This window comes from Stegodyphus dumicola, chromosome 1 (genome assembly GCF_044657685.1).
Source record: "Stegodyphus dumicola isolate Sdum_Otavi_A_Nest chromosome 1, ASM4465768v1".
Lineage (NCBI taxonomy): Eukaryota > Metazoa > Arthropoda > Arachnida > Araneae > Eresidae > Stegodyphus > Stegodyphus dumicola.
Genome location: NC_140768.1, coordinates 21,916,656 through 21,934,393, shown reverse-complemented (window position 1 = coordinate 21,934,393; position 17,738 = coordinate 21,916,656). Strand labels below are relative to the sequence as shown.

Sequence of the window (17,738 nt, the reverse complement as noted above, 5' to 3'; positions counted from 1 at the left end):
TTAATGCAGACCACTACACACACACACACATGATCAGAATTTTTTCATGCAGTAGTTCCACATGGCTTCCGGAAATTTATTTTTTTACAGCAGGATAGACCACAAGTCATTCTGCTCGTGTGTCCATGACTGCTTTAAGAGAACTCTTCCCGGAAAGACTCATATCTAAGTATGGCGACATTTCATGTCCTGTAAGATCCCAATTTTTGTCCACATGCGACTTTTTCTCTGGGGATTTATGAAGAGCGGATGTCCATAGATAGACCGCGAACCATATTAAAATTAAAAACCACACAAGAAATTGCACGGATTCAACCTGACCTGCTTCGACGAATGTGTTTACACAGAAATGGCTCTCACTTGAGGGGCATTACCTTTAAAAAGTAAAATGGCATACTTTACTCAACTGAAATATGTAAAAAAAATTTCTGATACTAAACGTTTCATGAAAAAATTGGTTTCCCGCTACAATGGTATATTATTCGAAGTAAGAAAGAGAAATGGCAGATAGCAAGCTGGGAGGACAGAGAGGCTAACAAAAATTGCGTAGCTAGATGTTAGCTAAGTTATAATACCATTTTACCTGTACTGATTAATCAAGGTTTTTTGTTACCAAAATTTAACATTATTATATAAAAGACCTTCTGTCTTTTACTTATATTACGGTACATTTATGTTTACATAACCATTAGGTCTTTTGTCTTATACATATGCATCATAAGAGTCATATAAGAATTACATGACAAGGATTAATTTTGAAATGATGAAGTTCAAAGAGATTTATTAGAAGTCATTACATTTAGGATATAAAAGAGGAGCAGGGTTATTTGTATTTTAATTTATAAGAAAATAATAATTTGCTTCCATTTGCATGCGAATCAACAGTTTTTCTCATTGAAATTGCTTTAAATATTATACAGAAATTCACACCTGTTACAGAACTTTATCATTAACATTAGTTTTATTTTTAATGCAGACGATAATGTATAAGTAGGAAAATCTGAATAGAATATTCTGTAGCAAAGATAAATAAAATATGGTGGTAGAAATGCTTTTACTACTTATTCTATGGGCGCAAACGTAACAAAATATATATGCTATAGAAGAAGGAAAAGTGTTAAAATTATTGAAACACATGTATCATGTTTAATTAACATTCAGAAATTTAATATAATATTGAAAACCTTGAAAAAAGAATTTAAAATAACCATTTTGTTGCTTTGATAAGCAATTATAATTTGGAAGATTAATGAAAGATTTTATATCAAGACTTGCAAAGTCGCTTTTCACTTGTCTTTGTCTCATTCAAAGACAACACTTTCCAGGTCGCATGGATGATAATCAACCTGTTAGCTTAACGTAATGTGGGGGGAAAAAACTGAATTTTTCCCCTCCCGTACAGTGTTGCCATTGCTCACTTTGAAATCGTTGAGTTTGTTACTCAAAAATTTGTTAAAGTGTTGCAATGTATGAAATCGATAATAAAACAAATTCCAAATTAGGGCTTGCAGATGCCTATATCGGTGGAAGATTACGGTATTCAAAATTGGATGGCTCTAGGTAGCGTTGTTTTATCACAATGCGAGAAACATACATATATTTATGCATTATTTAATTTCGTTAAATATAGCACAGGGCGATAATATTGGTGGCAACAATTTGAAAAGTGATTCGCCGTTTATAGTGAATGGACGCAAAATGGCAAAACGAACTTAATAGCCCTTGTAGCCTTTAAAAAAAAATTGAAACTGCAATGCATAAGCATCCGCGATTACATATATGATAACATTACGAAATTACATATATGATAACATTACGAAACGAAATCCACGATTTACATATATGATAACATTACAAAACAGAAATTGGAAACACCGGAAACATGAGGATAGATCTTACCAGATACGACAAGATATAATTTTTCGAAAGCAACCATATCTGAAGTGTAAATCCTTGTTCCACACTTGACAGTGTTTAGATCCATAGACGGTCCCGTCAATCAGAATATACATTTTGACGTTTAAAGTCGAGGAAAAGGCAGTAAGAAAATTATGCCGTCTAACACGAGAATCAGGAATAAGAACTCTTTTTTTTTTCCTCCAACGTAGCGATGTTACGGCCAAGCACAGTTACTTTACGTGACGTCACCGAATACGGCAGTTGTTACTTGAGTTTTCTCGCTCGTCATACTAGCAAACAATCTGCGATTGCCAATCAAAGATCAGGAAAAATGAGTAGAAAACGGACGTATGGGGTTTCACGCAGACGATGAGAATTTATTTTTTCTTTCAACTATACCTTTAGTGAGATAACGACATGTTTCAGTTCTAATTATCTATCATGAAATGTAACGACGACAGCATGAAGTTTATCAAATATTTGCATATTCAGTTTTCTTCAGTAACGTTTCTGGTTTCTCTTCAGTTTCTCGGGATAATGGAACGGCATCAACTGAAATGGAAGCTTGAAAATTATTCGTTCCCTACCCCCCCCTCGAGATAAGTTCAAACTTTTATCACATTTTTAAATATGGGAAAATCTAAAAGTTCCTTTTTCTCAAAAGATAATTTAGATTTTTTTTTTGGGGGGGGGCTTGCAAAGTTTAGCTATTCACTATTTTAAACATTTTATTAAGAGGCTTGGTAAAATAATCAGAAGATACCACAAAAACGCACAGTTTAAAAAAAATGGCGTCTACGATGACATATGTAAGGAATCATTATTTCAAATAAATAACAATATATTTTTATGAGAACCATAAAATTTCTAAAAAACGCCGTAAGTGCATTATTAGTAACATATATATGAAATGTTGGCGGATTTTAAAATTCGCGAATAATACATCATATAAAAAGGCGTCACACTGAAATTGCACTCCTACAATATGCAAGATTTGAAAGCAGACGATGGGCCAAAATTAAGAAGTGGAGAAAAAGTCTTTTTTTTTTTTTTTTTTTTTTTTTTTTTTCTTTTAGACAAAATAAAAGTTTTTAACTGAATTAATTTTCTTTCTAACTACATGTTCGTCAAAATATGCATAAACACATATATAATGACACATCAACACGATCTAAACACATAATGAGATAATAAACATATAATGAGACACAGAGAAAAAAAAATCAAATTTATGCTATTTTCTGTCTGAAATGTAAAGGAAAGTATATATGTCTGGTTTTGCACTTAAGATGAACTTTCGCACAACAGATTATTCGGTTTATCAGTTACATCGCCTTTACTGTCAATGCATTTCTTCATATAGTAATTTTTATGTTCACAACAGTCTGGAAATTGTCAATCCTCATGTTTGGCTGCGATCTTTATAGTTTTCTCCTGTGTAACCTCCCCGGGGCTCGACGTCGAGAACTCTGCGAAGCTACTGGGTAGGATATGTACCTAGGCAATCTCGGCCAAGGGGGTATACAAATTACAAACCTAGTGGTTCTGAAGGCCTCGGAAAGGTCACTTATTGGACAGCCCGTGGGTCTGCCACGTCCTAGAACAGACGGCTCTACTAACGCGGGAATAACATCCCGGATGCATATAAGCATTCTGTACCGCTCCACGCACATAAAGCAAAATCCCTCCTTGTGACTGGATAAGGCTTTCGATGACATCATTTCCTCTACGCTTAAGAACGCCTTGACCTTGCTTGGGCTCTAGGGTACACCTCCATACCGTTTGTTTACATTTTGATAGCACTACCGAAAAGATTATTACGTGCGTTGTATTTTTGTTGCTATAAGATTACAACACTATTAGTGTGGTGAATTTAATATAAAAATATAAAGTGCAGACATTTTTTTAATAAATTTAGTCTCAATTTAAAACCGTTCATATTAAAAGTGTTGTGATTATTAATTAATTATTCCATGTTCATTATATATCCATTCTCTGCTGATGCAATCTGCGAAAGCATGAGACAAGTCAATTTTCGGAAATAGTAAAAAACGATGTTGGATGTCTGAAAACGTAATTTTTTTTTTTTTTTTTTCTGAACTAATAGAGATTTGGGAAAGAATAATAGAGATACGTATTTTAAATTGAGTAATATTAGATTGCTTCTGATATAAACAGCATCTATAATTTTATTATTCCATGAAACAGGAAGCCATATGCAGAAAGCTGCAGCTAAATGTTTTCGGCTTCAAAGAAAACAAACGATAATTATTACCCTTCCGTGTCACTCCTGCGCGTTTGTCAATGAAAACAAAACCGTAAGAACCCCGCCTAAACGTCATTACGCCAAGAGAAAATGATGCCATTTGAAAGTATGTCCAATCACATGTACGGATTTTGCCCTATGCGCGTGGCGCGGTACAGAATGCTTATATGCGTCCTGGGTTTGCTGGGTAATGTCCTCTGCGACAGGCAGCCCGAGCGACCAGTGGCGCCCTAGGGTATGTGTCACTCTAAGGTTCGAGGCATGGAGGTAGGAAGTAAGATGGAGTAGCCCTAAACAAGTTTCTCCCGTACCGTGCTTATAAACGATCCCTATGTGGTGACCAAAACATTGGGTCATTTACCATTGAGTTCAATGGGATTTGACGCGTTCGGATATAAATATTTTGTAATTATGTCGTAACTATACGTATAAATGTATATATTTTCTTTTTCTACAACACTTCAGAGTCCTAAGTATATGAAAACAACATATTTTTAAACAACATTTCATTCTGAACGGAATTAAATGTTATGCTTTTCAAAGGACAGTTTTCTCAGAATGGTTTAACTTGAATGAAATATTTTCACAAGATTTCGTTAATTACATTAGAAAAAAAAATTAAGGTAATTCGATTTTATTCGGTTAAGGTACAAAAATTAAGATCAAAGTTTATTGTATTGTTAATATTAAAATTACGCATTATTTCTTTTCTATTTATAGAGCTTCTTCCTAAAATACTTTCTTAAATATGACATGATTTTTTTGGCTTCTGAGGCATCTTTTAAATCGAAAAATGTAAATCAATTTATAATTAATGCTCTATTCGGTTCATTTTAAATTAGAGAATTATTAGGAATTAGCGAAATACTTTAAATAGTACTTGACTTTCTATGAACATTTCTGAAAGGGAATAAAATAAGTTTTTTTTTTAAAGTATTATTTAAAACTTGTAACTGAGTTATTATAAAATGTAAGGGGAATAATTCTTTTAATTATACTTTTTCACCTTCAACATGATTTTTTTCACCTTCAACAATACATATTCCAAAACTCTTTATTACGTTCTTAAGTGCGCATCTCATAGCATTTGCTTTACAATACCTTTTAACAGATTGCTTTCCAATACGAACAATTCTTGCTTAAATAGTTTTATAACGTATTTGTCAACAGGATTTCAATTTATATTTACAATTCAATATTGAGGTTATAATATATTTAGATAACATTTATAATCATTATAAATTAGATACATTTAATAATTAGATTTCTTCACAGTACTTTCACAGTTGTTTATAAGTTAATAAATTCTTCATTTCAAATACATTTATAAATAATTTAATGACCTGCGTACGTTAAGAAGCCAGCATAAAACTCGAATTTCCGAGAAAAAAAAAAAAAAAAGACTTGCGTGGGAAACATTTAACAATCTGGAATCAATAAGAGGACCATTCATGATCGGACCTCCTTTGGCAGGATATACAAATGTTTTCACCTCCGTCGATTACCCTATTTTCAAATTCTTAGTAAGCTGTCTTGATGATGTAACACGTTCACATGGTCACATCATCTTGACCGCACATAGTACTTCCGCCAAATTCGCAAATGTATCCCTCTTCTGTTCCACACATTTGTGTAAAACTGTACATAATTTTACACAAATGTGTGGTTCCAAATCAAGAGAAAGCTAACTTATTGGCATATCTGTGTGTATATTTATTAATTTTGACGAGGATTGCAGCATTTGATGGTAATTTTATTTCTAATTAACCCAAATGAGTAAAACGTGTAAGCCCAAAGTGATTATTTTTCAGACATATAAAATTAGAACGATGAGTTTAAAATGAGCAGCAGTAAAGCTTCTCCTCTAAAAAATTTGAAAGGTTAAATAATATTAAGGTTAAATAACATGTTAAATAATATATGGATGTGAAAAAAATTTGTTTTATTTAAAACATTTTGGCGTTTGTAAAATAAAATAAAAGTAGCGAGTACTCTATCAAGGGTATCGAAAGACGTATACAATTTTAAAGGTACCGTAAGGTATTTTTTATTCTTTAAGCATAACATTTTTCTTAAAATCTAAATTTTTGTAGTTATAGATTTACATATTATAGATTTATTACTATAGTTTACAGCTTAGAATTTTATAAAACAAATTCATAATCAAAATCGCAGTTGTTAGTTATCGAAAAATAACCAAGATGTGATATTTGCGTAAATGTCACTAAACTATACAAATTGCTGTTATCCATCACACTATGAATGTTTCTTTCATGCGAAAGTGTCCCTTTTTCGATTTGTATGGAACTGTCGTGTGTCGAAATACTATCAGAACCCTGTCAAGCAGCGAGCTTCTGAATGTAAACAAAGAACACCCCATCTGGTGATCCAAGCTTCAAAGCAGTGCTTCACTTCTAGTGCCGGTTGGCCCCTCCTTCCTTTCCTACCTCCATGGTTCGAGGAGAGGGGTTGAACCCCGGGGCCTAGTTCGGCGGGGGGAAGAGGGGTTGAGGCCTTTAAGGGCCGTTTTCACTGAGGTTTATCTGAGCTAACGGAGACAACTGACGTAATCGACCCGTCTCCAAAACCAGTTTTTTTTTTTCCCAAAAGGCAGCAAGGTGAAAAATCTGAACTGTAGGCATAGCGGAGCTAGTCGACAGATGGAACTGACTCCGTTAGCTCACACAAACGTCAGTGGGAACGATCCTTTTAGTGTGGTTAGTTCACGGGGAGGGAACGCTCAATATATCATCAACACGTGCATCTTCAAGAAAAGCCAAAAATTTGCACGTGGCTAGAATAGAATCTATTGTTTAAACACTTGCATAAATTGTTCTTCCTTGTCTTCGACTGTTTTTATATCATCCTGGCGAAGTAACTTGATTTTCTGGTAAAGCCAGACATTTGCAAGGACCAGACTAAGATCTATTATTCGAGACACTAACGTTCCTCCTTGTATTCGGCTGTTATTGAATTTCCCGAATGGTGTTATTTCGAACGTCATACCTTTCTCCAGTAAACGCTGACTTCCAGGGGAAAGTCAGATATCTACTGGTGTCAGATTAGAAAAATAGTACGAAACATAAACCAGATCGAATTCACAGTCTTCAATAGGCAGGAAAGTTTTGGTCGTGTATGATACGATTGGTTTCATCATACGAGGAAGTGCACCGAGATTATACAAAATGAAGATGCGATTATGTAGAAAGGAGACGAACAAACGGACATTAAAACAAATAAATAAATAATCGTGGTATCTAAATTATTTCTGCGAAGTTAAACATGTTTTTGAATATCTTCAAGTATTAGCATGCCACTTAACGATTTCAAATAACAAAAAAAACTGAGATTGCTAAATTTTTCTAAAATATAATAATCATACATTACTCATACACGAGAAGAAGATAACTAATATATACTCTGCGGATCGTGTACCAAAAAAATCTTCGAATTTCTTACCTGTGAAAGAAATGCAGAAAATAATTAATATAGAATTTTTTAAACATCTCTCATTTCATACAATTAAAAATAAAATATTCATTTTCATTTAACGAAATACAATCTGAAAGCTTAACCATTTCTATTTCACTTCAAGTTACATTAAAGAATGAAACGAAAATGAATTTATGCATACATATACGCAAGTATAATTCTAATAATTTAATTAATTAAAATAAATTCATAATTACATATACATATACACAAATATAAACTTAATACAATAACTCGCTGGATATCCTGTCATTTGGTTTGTCTATTATTGTTTCCAATTTCACTTGCCTGACAAAAATCATCACAAGTTCATGGCATTCATCTTGGCAAGGAGTCATATACGCCTGTCGTTGACAAGTGTCTTGAACACCATACACAAAGAATATTTATATGCTCTTGCAATACATATTCTTTACCATGCAGGTGACAACTTGACTTTAACTCAGTTCCGCCCTCAATTCTAAGAGACAGCACCTCGGGGCAACGATTGCAATTACCAGCTTAGCGATGTTATGTAAATTTAGAGACATAGTCAAATGTTAAAAAGATTTGCCCTCCTGTATTCTTACTTTTCCGGCAAAGCTCTGTTTCTTTAAATTTTCTTATTACATTATACACACACACACACACACACACACACAAATAAATCTCTACATATAATAAAAGAAAGAGTCTCTGTGTGTGTGTGTGTGTCTTTCGTTCACGCTGCGCATAAGCTAATAGACCCACGGCTACGAAATTTGGTACATAGGTGCATCTAGACAAGAGCCAGTGCACCTCGAAGCGATTTTTTCGAAATTCGAATTCGAACTTTTTTTTTTAAATTTTATGTTTTGCGACGAAATCGTGTCATTTTGGGACATAATGGGCTATAGGAAAGTGAGAAGGCACTTAGCTATTTTACAAACTTAAAATGAATTTCGTGTTTCAATAAATCGATTAAATACGAATTTATTACAAAGGGAGCTTAACACCTTTTCAACGGGATTTTTTCTAAAAATGTTTATGTTTAAAAATGTACAGTTTATTTTTCTTTGATTTTTGGACACGTTAAAATTTCATCCTTGCGACTGCTTTTGCAAAACGAATTTTGGAAAAATGATAATATTTTGCATTTTTAAAAATTTTTTTTAAATGAAGTTTCCGAGTACACTTCTCACATCTTTAAAAATGTGATTTTGGCAACAATTTGTTGTTCTGCAGAGTAAAATTGTGAGCGGAATTTTTTGTTTTTTGAGTCTCTTTCATGCTATTTTTTGCTTATTTCACTGTTTGTAAGATATTGAAAAGTTTTGCATGATGTTTTTTTCTTCAACGGAAAGTTGGCTAATTTTTTTTATTAGGATAATTAATATTTGTATTAAGGGATATAGCTTATTTCATTGTAATTTTTTTCTCTTGAAAATATAAGACAAAATATCATTAATTATACTATGCTTTTCAGAATTTTTTGTATTCTTTTATGTTATTTATTGCTCATTTCACTGTTTTTAAGATATTGAAAAGTTTTGAGTGATTTTTTTTTAGGAAACAAAGTTCTTAACCTCTTTTATATCATTTGAGTTCTTAAGATTTTGCAAAGAGAAGTTAGTTAATTTATTTATTAGGATAATTAATATTTGTATTAAGGGATATTGCTTATTTCATTGTAATTTTGTTATACGTAATAACTTTTTTTTTATGAAGTTGTTCTGCAGAGTAAAATTCTACGCAGTTTTTAAATTTAACGTTTGGTGTTCCCTTCAGCCATTTTCCGGTACATTTAAAAGCCAGACGAAGGTTGGCAGCGAAGCTGCGAGTAAATAAATAAATTAAATTAAAAAAATAAAGCTTTCAGATTTTTATTTACTTCAGATTTCCCATTATGCCCATAGAGGCGTTTTTTAACGTTTTGTGTGTTATCTTTAGTTATTAAATATCACGTTCTTCGTACTCAAACCATAAAATTCAATTCAACAGCAATATTGCAAAATAATTTTGAAATGAACATATCTTTAGAATTTCCCGTACACAGTCTCGCGTGCTGGAGACAAAGATCCCCCCCGTTGCCACTGCTCGCTTTGAAATCGTTGAGTTTCTTAAACAAAAACTCATAAATGATTTACAAAATACGAAATAAATAATAAAATAAATTCCAAATAATTAGGGCTTTCAGATGCCCATATTCGGTGGAGGATTACGTCATTCATAACTGGATGGTCTTTAGGTACCGTTGATTTTTCACAGTGCGAGACACATATATACATCCATGCAGATTCTTCATTATTTAATTTCTTTGAATATAATACAGGGCGATAATATTTGGTGGCAACAATTAGAAAAGTGATTCAGAATCTTAAAACTTATCGACACAAATTTACAAAACGAAATTAATAGCTCTTTTGGGTTAACAAGCATAATAATACTCGCACTGAAAATGTTAGTCTCTTATTTTCTGTTAATATCCTTTGAATTATAAAACAAATGAAATTTCCTTAGCCGTCATAAACAATGTAGACTATATTATGGTAGTTTATAAGTATTAAATTCTGTAAACGTCTTCAAATTCAGCACATCTTCGTCGAGCCATTTATTACAAATTACAATATACAGTGTCTCACAAAAGTGATGGGACACTTGTGATTTACAAAAGGAAACTGTAATAAAATAAATTAAAAACATGTAAAAATTTTTTCTGGGTGTGTTTCATACTTAAATTTAGTAACAATTATTACATAACATACATTTTCTCAAAATAATTAAAATATTAATTTAATAAAAATACAATTGTTTAGAACGGAGCAAAAAATGGCTCACATAAGTGATGGGACACCATTAGATACTACTACGTACTACAATAAAAATATTTTTGGGGGGGTTTATTTTTCTCAAAAGCAATTGGCAATAATTTATAAAATCGTCTGCAGTATTTCTCTCGGGTTTGCTTTGGAATTTTTGTGTTTTTCACCTCTGTGCGGCCATGAATGCTAAACGAAAAGAAAGTTTGCCTGAAATTCAAAAATTAGTTATTAATTTGCATATTGAACGTGGAAAATCTATTACAGAAACTGCTGAAACAGTTAACTTGAGTCATTCAACAGTTTGCAATATCATTAAACGATATAAAAAGAATCATACGATTCAGGATAAAAGAAGACCTGGCCGACCATCAAAGCTATCTAATAGAATAAAGCGAATTATTGTTCGAAATATTAAAAAAAAATCCAAGAATGAGTGCTCCTAAAGTTGCTGCTGATTTACAAGCATTATTAATTATTAATTGTTAATCCTGAGACTATTAGAAGAGTAATTCGATCTGCTGGATATCACGGTAGAGCAGCCAGGAAACAATTCTTCGTAGGTGAAAAGAATAGAAAACTCAGACTGGCTTTCGCAAAATCCAACATAAATAAGAATTCTGATTACTGGAATGAAGTTATATTTGTGTGGGGGTGTATGTCGTCCGCTGGGGGTGGTAATCTTGTTTTTATTGACAGTATAATGGATCATTACACGTATATTGACATTTTAAATCAAAATTTGAAATCTTCAGCACGAAAATTGAACCTTCATAACGATTTTAAATTCTACCAGGACAATGATCCCAAGCACACTGCTTTGAACGTAGACCCTGGCTGCTGTATAACTGTCCTGAAATAATAAAAACACTATCACAATCTCCAGACTTAAATCCCATAGAGAATATTTGGCAAGAATTGGAATCAAGAATACGCAAACACACCATTTCTTCAAAACAACAATTAAAATCGGTGCTTCAAGAAGAATGGGGTAAAATCACTCCAAAAATCACAAAAAAATTAGTCGAATCCATCCCAAGAAGATTAAATCATGTTTTTAAAGTGAAAGGAAATCCAACAAAATATTAAAACCTTTTAAAAAGTAAAATTTTTGGATAAATATTTGATGGAAAAGTAAGTGTCCCATCACTTATGTGAGCCATTTTTTGCTCCGCTCTAAACAATAGTATTTTTATTAAATTAATATGTTAATATTTTGAGAAAATGTATGTTATGTAATAATTGTTACTAAATTTAAGTATGAAACACACCCACAAAAAAGTTTTACATGTTTTTTTAACTTATTTTACTACAGTTTCCTTTTGTAAAGCACAAGTGTCCCATCACTTTTGTGAGACACTGTATATTTCAATTTATGTAGAATAACAAGGATATTTCGTTCGAATGATTTTAAAGCTCTTCAAAGTTCGCTCTTACTTAGCACGATTTTTAAGCCGAATTATTTGAAGACTAAATTTCATCCTTAGCACGATACCCAGAACGAATTATTAATATTCAGGGCTTTTTCATTTTGATAGACAAAGCCAAAGTAGTCGAACGATCTCACTGCGTAGAGGTTTCGTAGTTTCCCCGTACATGAACAAAGTATGAGATCACATTTCTTTACAGATTCCACCTCTTTCTACACAAATTCAGCTCGTATATTTTACCATAATGATTTAATCAAATTATCTATTCAACTCATTTATGTTGACCGAGGAATAAAATAGCAATTTGGATGAATCATTGATGATACGATACGCGTAATCGGGATAGCCATAGTATCATATATTAAGATTTATAATCGGACAGAAATCGTACTTCAGATTCCAATTTCATTGCCATATTTCATTTAATAAAGCAAGAGTGTTAATGTAGAGCTCATTTTACAATAAAGGAAGTTAGATGGTGGCGATTAACTTCGAAATAAAGGCTCGCTTGGCCGAAAAGAATATAACATGTTGCCACATACAAAATACTATTTCTGTTGTTAAATATGATTAATGCTAAAAAAAAAAATCCCGGAATTAGCTCATTGTTACTAACTTTATACGCACGTGCTTCAGTGATGTTCAATGAAAATTAAGTGGACTTCTAACAGAAGAATAAAAATTTTCGAGGAGCCCTTTTTTGGCCCAATTCCAACATCCAGCTCATTACAGCGCTTCAACATGGTCACTATTTTGGGAAGTTTAAGCAGATAAAAGAACTCCAACTTTCACGAAGCCCAACAAACAGAAGATGCCCTTAAATTCGTGACCTATAATTAATAAAATAAAATGTAGCGCTCGAAAATTCATTAATTAGGAAAACACCCTGCAAAAGAATACTCATAAAGTTTTCAAGTACTTTTACATTCTTCTAGAAAATGAGATTTCCGACATGGATTTTACACATAATGACCTTCGCAGAAGGGAACTTCTAAGACTAGAAATTACTGCATTCTTTAAAATTTTCTACTTATATTGTTTCTAAGTTTTCCTGCCTCGCTCATTTTTTACCTTCCCAGTCAGACTGCTAAAGACACATGCAACTAACTGTTTTCATGTTTCTAAACAAGCTAATAAAAACACCGCTTTGTAATTTAGCTAAACATTTTTGGCACACTATATAATTGCTTTTTAAACTTATCACAATTAAATTTTAGAAGCATAAGCAGTTTGCAATAAGCATAAAATGAGATATTAATACATGGCTTTGAACAGTACATTTGGATAGGCATAAAGATCTAATTTTAAAGCAATAAATTCTCATGTGCTGTTTAAATATGGATAAATAATTTAAGTGACAGTTCTAAAATCGAAACATTAATATACAACATTAATAATTAATAAGTTTTAAAAAAACTTTTAGATTTTATATTACGCCCAAAAGGTTTATTTTTAACATTTTGTGTGGTACTTTTATTTATTAAATACCATGTTCTTCGCGCTTAAACCACATAAAATTCAATTCGACAGCAGTATCACAAAATATTTAAAAACAGCATATCTTTAGAATTTTTGATATACAGTCTCGCGCTCAGCAAAAACTGAGCTCACCGAGCTGATTGAAAGAGGGGTATATTATATATATATATATATATATATATGTTTACTGGGACCGATTGCAACGAAAAGGGAAGATGCATAACTAGAAGCTACAGCAATCTCATATACAAAATTTCAACGTTCTACGGCTAATCGTTTATGAGTTAAGCGATATATACATACATACGCATAGACTTCATGAAAAATATCTCTTTTGCAGCCATTTTAAATCCATTTTACAATGCGGATTGTTTAAAAAAAAAAAAAAATCTGTCTGTACGGTACAGATGTAACGCAAAAAAATCGTTCAAATGGATTCGAGAGCGGTCAAAATGGATATTTTCGTTGATATATGATATACCCGAATTTTTTCGCGTTTACAGTACTTCCTTTACTTCATAGAAGTAAGTAAAAACTATTTCATTGTTTAACTTTTCCAAAAAGAATTTTGTATTTTTCCCCCCAAGGAAATACTTTAAAACTATGTGATCTTTGACATAAATAGAAAAATTATCTTCCTTAAATTAAATAGGATTTTAATCTACAAAGACAAAAACTGTGAATGTTTCGAATATCTTACTTATAGAATCTACGGAATACAACTAAATCGAAAATTCTGTGTTAAGGTTCTCTTCAGAATTATAACATAGAGTGAAATACAATGAATATTCGAATAATCCACGAGATATTGTACTAATTATGCCACTGGTATGTATAATCCTCAAATATGTGCTGTTCTCAATAACTAAATTGAATATTCCATGAGATAATTTAAGGAAAAATAACCCGGAATTTCTCAATAAGTACATCGAATATTCCATGAGATAATCTGAAGAAAAATAACCCACAATTCTACCTTTAAATCATCTCAAGAAACATCAAATTTCTGTGTCCGCAACTGACCCATATTGTGACCGTTTGGCCGAGCGAGGATCAAAACTGCTTTAGGCTCCACTCTACGACCTCCCTTTATCAAAAATCCCATGTGATCACGTGACTTCATGGTCATCAAGCAGAGAAAAGTAAAATGAGTACGCAACATGACGCAACAGCTTTGCATTCATTTTGCAGTAAAAGCAGGTTACGCGGACCAGCTTAGCCAACAGAACAACTTCGCAACCTGTTCTCGAGATTATCAACTATCATGGAGCCAACTATCAAACGGAACAATACTACGGCGCATGCGCTTCAAGCGCTGAACTTCGCCATAACGAGAAGCACAAATAATGCAATCTTCGTGTCACTGATACATGTGATATTAATCTAATAACGGGCACAGTGCGCTCTCGTTATAACGTCTGTGGTGTTGATGACAGAATTAAATATGCGTTCACAAACAAAAGGCTCAGAGAACAAAACATTTCGCCATGTATACATGAAATACAAAATAATCCCGATAAGAAGTCTTAGCATAAAAGGTTTTCTTCTCCTAAGACGCCTTATAAGGTATTTTCTCCCTCCTTTCTGCACGTCTTCGTGGTGTAGAGTTAGCACACTCGGCGCGTATTCGAGAGATTTAGGTTCGAGTCCTGGATGGGCATTGCTCGTTTTTTACGTCGCTCTAATGACTCTACAATGGCCTACAGTCCCCTAATCCCCAGTCGCCGTTTAAAATGGCAAGTATATAAAGGTATTTTCTCCCTCCTTTCCGCATGCCTTGGTGGTGTAACGGTAGCACAGTCGGCGCGAATTCGAGAGGCCCAGGTTCGACTCCCGGCGAGGGCAATGCTCATTTTTTGTTGTGTCTCGCTTAAACTAGCCTAGGAACCCTAGAGTCTGATTTTTAAAATTCCGAAATAAAACTCAAAATTTTACATAAAATGTTTCCACACATTCATTTTTGCCACTTAAGAAGTCAGATTTTGCATATTTCCATTAAATGTATATTTAATAAAATTTTGGTTACTTTAGTGGAATGCTTATATTAATGCAAGAATGCAAACTTCATTTTGAAAATTTTATGAAAAATATTGTTACGAAATACCCAGCCGCGGTAGGACAGCTTTCCCGCATAGCGGGTTTACGGTAGCCAGAATTGTTACGAAATGTACAGGCGCGGATGGCTTCTCCGCAAAGCTAGTTTTAGGGTTGCAATAAAATGTCAAGGGAAGGCAGGGTTGCCATATTTGGCGCGGAATCGCCCATTTGGCAACAAAATTAGCTATATGCCATAGACGGATGGAGAACAGTCTAGAACGAATTCTTACCGGTTTGGCTTAGAATGTTCTCGAAAGCAGGCCAAAAGCTATACAGGGTGTACCGTAAAAGTTGCGACAAACTTCTAGGGGAGGTAGGGCCCCTCATAAGGATTAAGAATTGCATAGGAACCCACACCCGGAAATATCAGGGGTAAGCGGTAGCAGAGGTAGAAGATGGGAAAAGAAGCAAAAGCGATTAATTTGAAACATTTATTGGACATGAATACAAATGGTGCAGTCTGTCTACGAGAAGAAAAGCCCCACGACAGTGTCTGACGGGTGGTGGTCGTTATAGCAACAGGGCTAGTATATTTGAAATAGGGGAGAACCAAGAGTTGCTTTAATGTTATTTTGTTTTTGGCGGCTGTTGGCAGGGGAAAAGAGTTTATTATTCGTCTTCAAGACACCCCTACGGAAAATGGGTCAAAGCTCGTTTCTATGGCAACTGACAGCTGCAGACTAACTGGCGAGAGCTTTTCTTATGATAGACAGACTGTACGACAGCTCGAATGTTACAACAGATGCGCGAAGTTTGTACCATCAGGCGCGAAACATGCCTTGCACGTGACGCTGTCATTTCGTCTGTTACTTATTTAAAATTTTCACGCTGTTCTGTGTCTTCAAATAAGAAATTAAAGTTAATAACCTAAAACTACAATAGTATATTACATTACAAGTGAAAAAAATTGACAGTTTCACTCACGCGTGTGTCGGATTTGCGCAATGCTTATATGGTCCCACAAAACTTTTGTAAATATTATGAAGACCTGGGGGCGCGAAAAAATCTCAGTGATAAAGAGGGGTCGCGATTGAAAAAAGTTTAAGAAACCCTGTTCTAAAGTACAGTAAGACCCCCGCTTAACGCGGGGGATACGTTCCATCAAAGTAGAGCGTAATGCGAAACAGCGCTAAACGAGGCTATCTTTACATGTAAATATTGGGGTTAGGGGAAGATGGCTAGGAAATTGGTTAGGTATTAAATTTAAAAAGTATGTTTTTTTAATAAAAATAAAACCAAACATTTATTTCTTAAAGCCCAAATTAATACCACATTATTATTTCTTGCAAAAATAAAAACAAAATATAAATAACAAAACGAATATTCTTAAAAATAAATAAATAAATAAATAAAATTCTCAGTCAGTCATATTTAGTTAGCCTTCCGCGTTTTCAGTGTTCTGCCTTTTTGTGACAAAAGCATCTAATGTTGTTTGCCTTTTTCTTTTGCGTTGTTTGTTCTCTTAAAAGTTCTTCATAAACGCATAGAGCATCTCTAACACCACGCCTTACTTTTGAGCTCCTGTCAAAATTCGAATCATTTTCAATGAATTGATCCATTATTTCAGTTATGGTAGACAAACTCCTTTTTACAAACGCCACCGAAAGTTCTTTTTGCTCTTCTTCTGAATCACTGCTGTGAACATTTTTGTTTTCTTCTTGTTCAGTTAATTCCTTGAGCTCATCATTAGAAAGACTAGCCGCTGCTTCTTGAATTATTTCTTCGACATCTTCCACATTTACCCCTTCAAAATATGTCTGTACAATACCGCACCAAACAAGAAATACAAGTACACACTTTCGGATATGTATTTGAAACCTATCGCTGCATAATATTTCGGGGAATCCCCGTATGCTGCGAGCGATTTCGTGGAATCCCCGGGTTGAAATAAAAGAGCGCTAAACCGAAACAGCGTTAAGCGGGGTCTTACTGTAATTAATTTTTTCAAATTACTCCTTTAAGTATATATCGAAGGGGATTAGGAAAAACATTGATGGATGTATTTTACAGTTTTATTTATTTATTTATTTATTTTTTTAAATTTGCTTAGAGAAATAAACATTCTATTTCACATAAAAATTACATCGTTGTTACGATGAAAGCAAAGCATGAAAAATGTCAAAAGAAAAGGATGACGTAACTGGAATTCTAGAAGCGGGGAGGAAGGGAGGGAGGACTTAACGCAAAAGCTGACGAAATTAAAACAGCAGTTTCGACATTTTGCAAAAAGCTAACTGGTTTCCTAACGCTCGAAGATATAGTAAATACTGGAATTCTTTCCAAATCTCAAAACGAAGA

The 17,738-nt window shown here is 33.5% G+C and overlaps 1 protein-coding gene across 6 annotated transcripts in view; it reads right to left on the bottom strand.

Annotated features, from left to right (window-relative positions):
* The window catches only part of LOC118189465 (IQ motif and SEC7 domain-containing protein 1-like), a 649,009-nt gene that overhangs the window by 95,157 nt on the left and 536,114 nt on the right, over positions 1 to 17,738 (bottom strand). Inside the window, exon 1 of one of the 6 annotated variants that reach the window (XM_035360066.2) lies at positions 1,900 to 2,053. The exons of the other annotated variants lie outside the window; for them this stretch is intronic. Within the exon in view, the coding sequence (XP_035215957.1) occupies positions 1,900 to 2,012 (113 nt within the window). The 5' untranslated portion in view covers positions 2,013 to 2,053. Of the gene's footprint in view, positions 1 to 1,899; positions 2,054 to 17,738 lie in introns of those variants that run through there. 6 annotated transcript variants of the gene reach the window in all.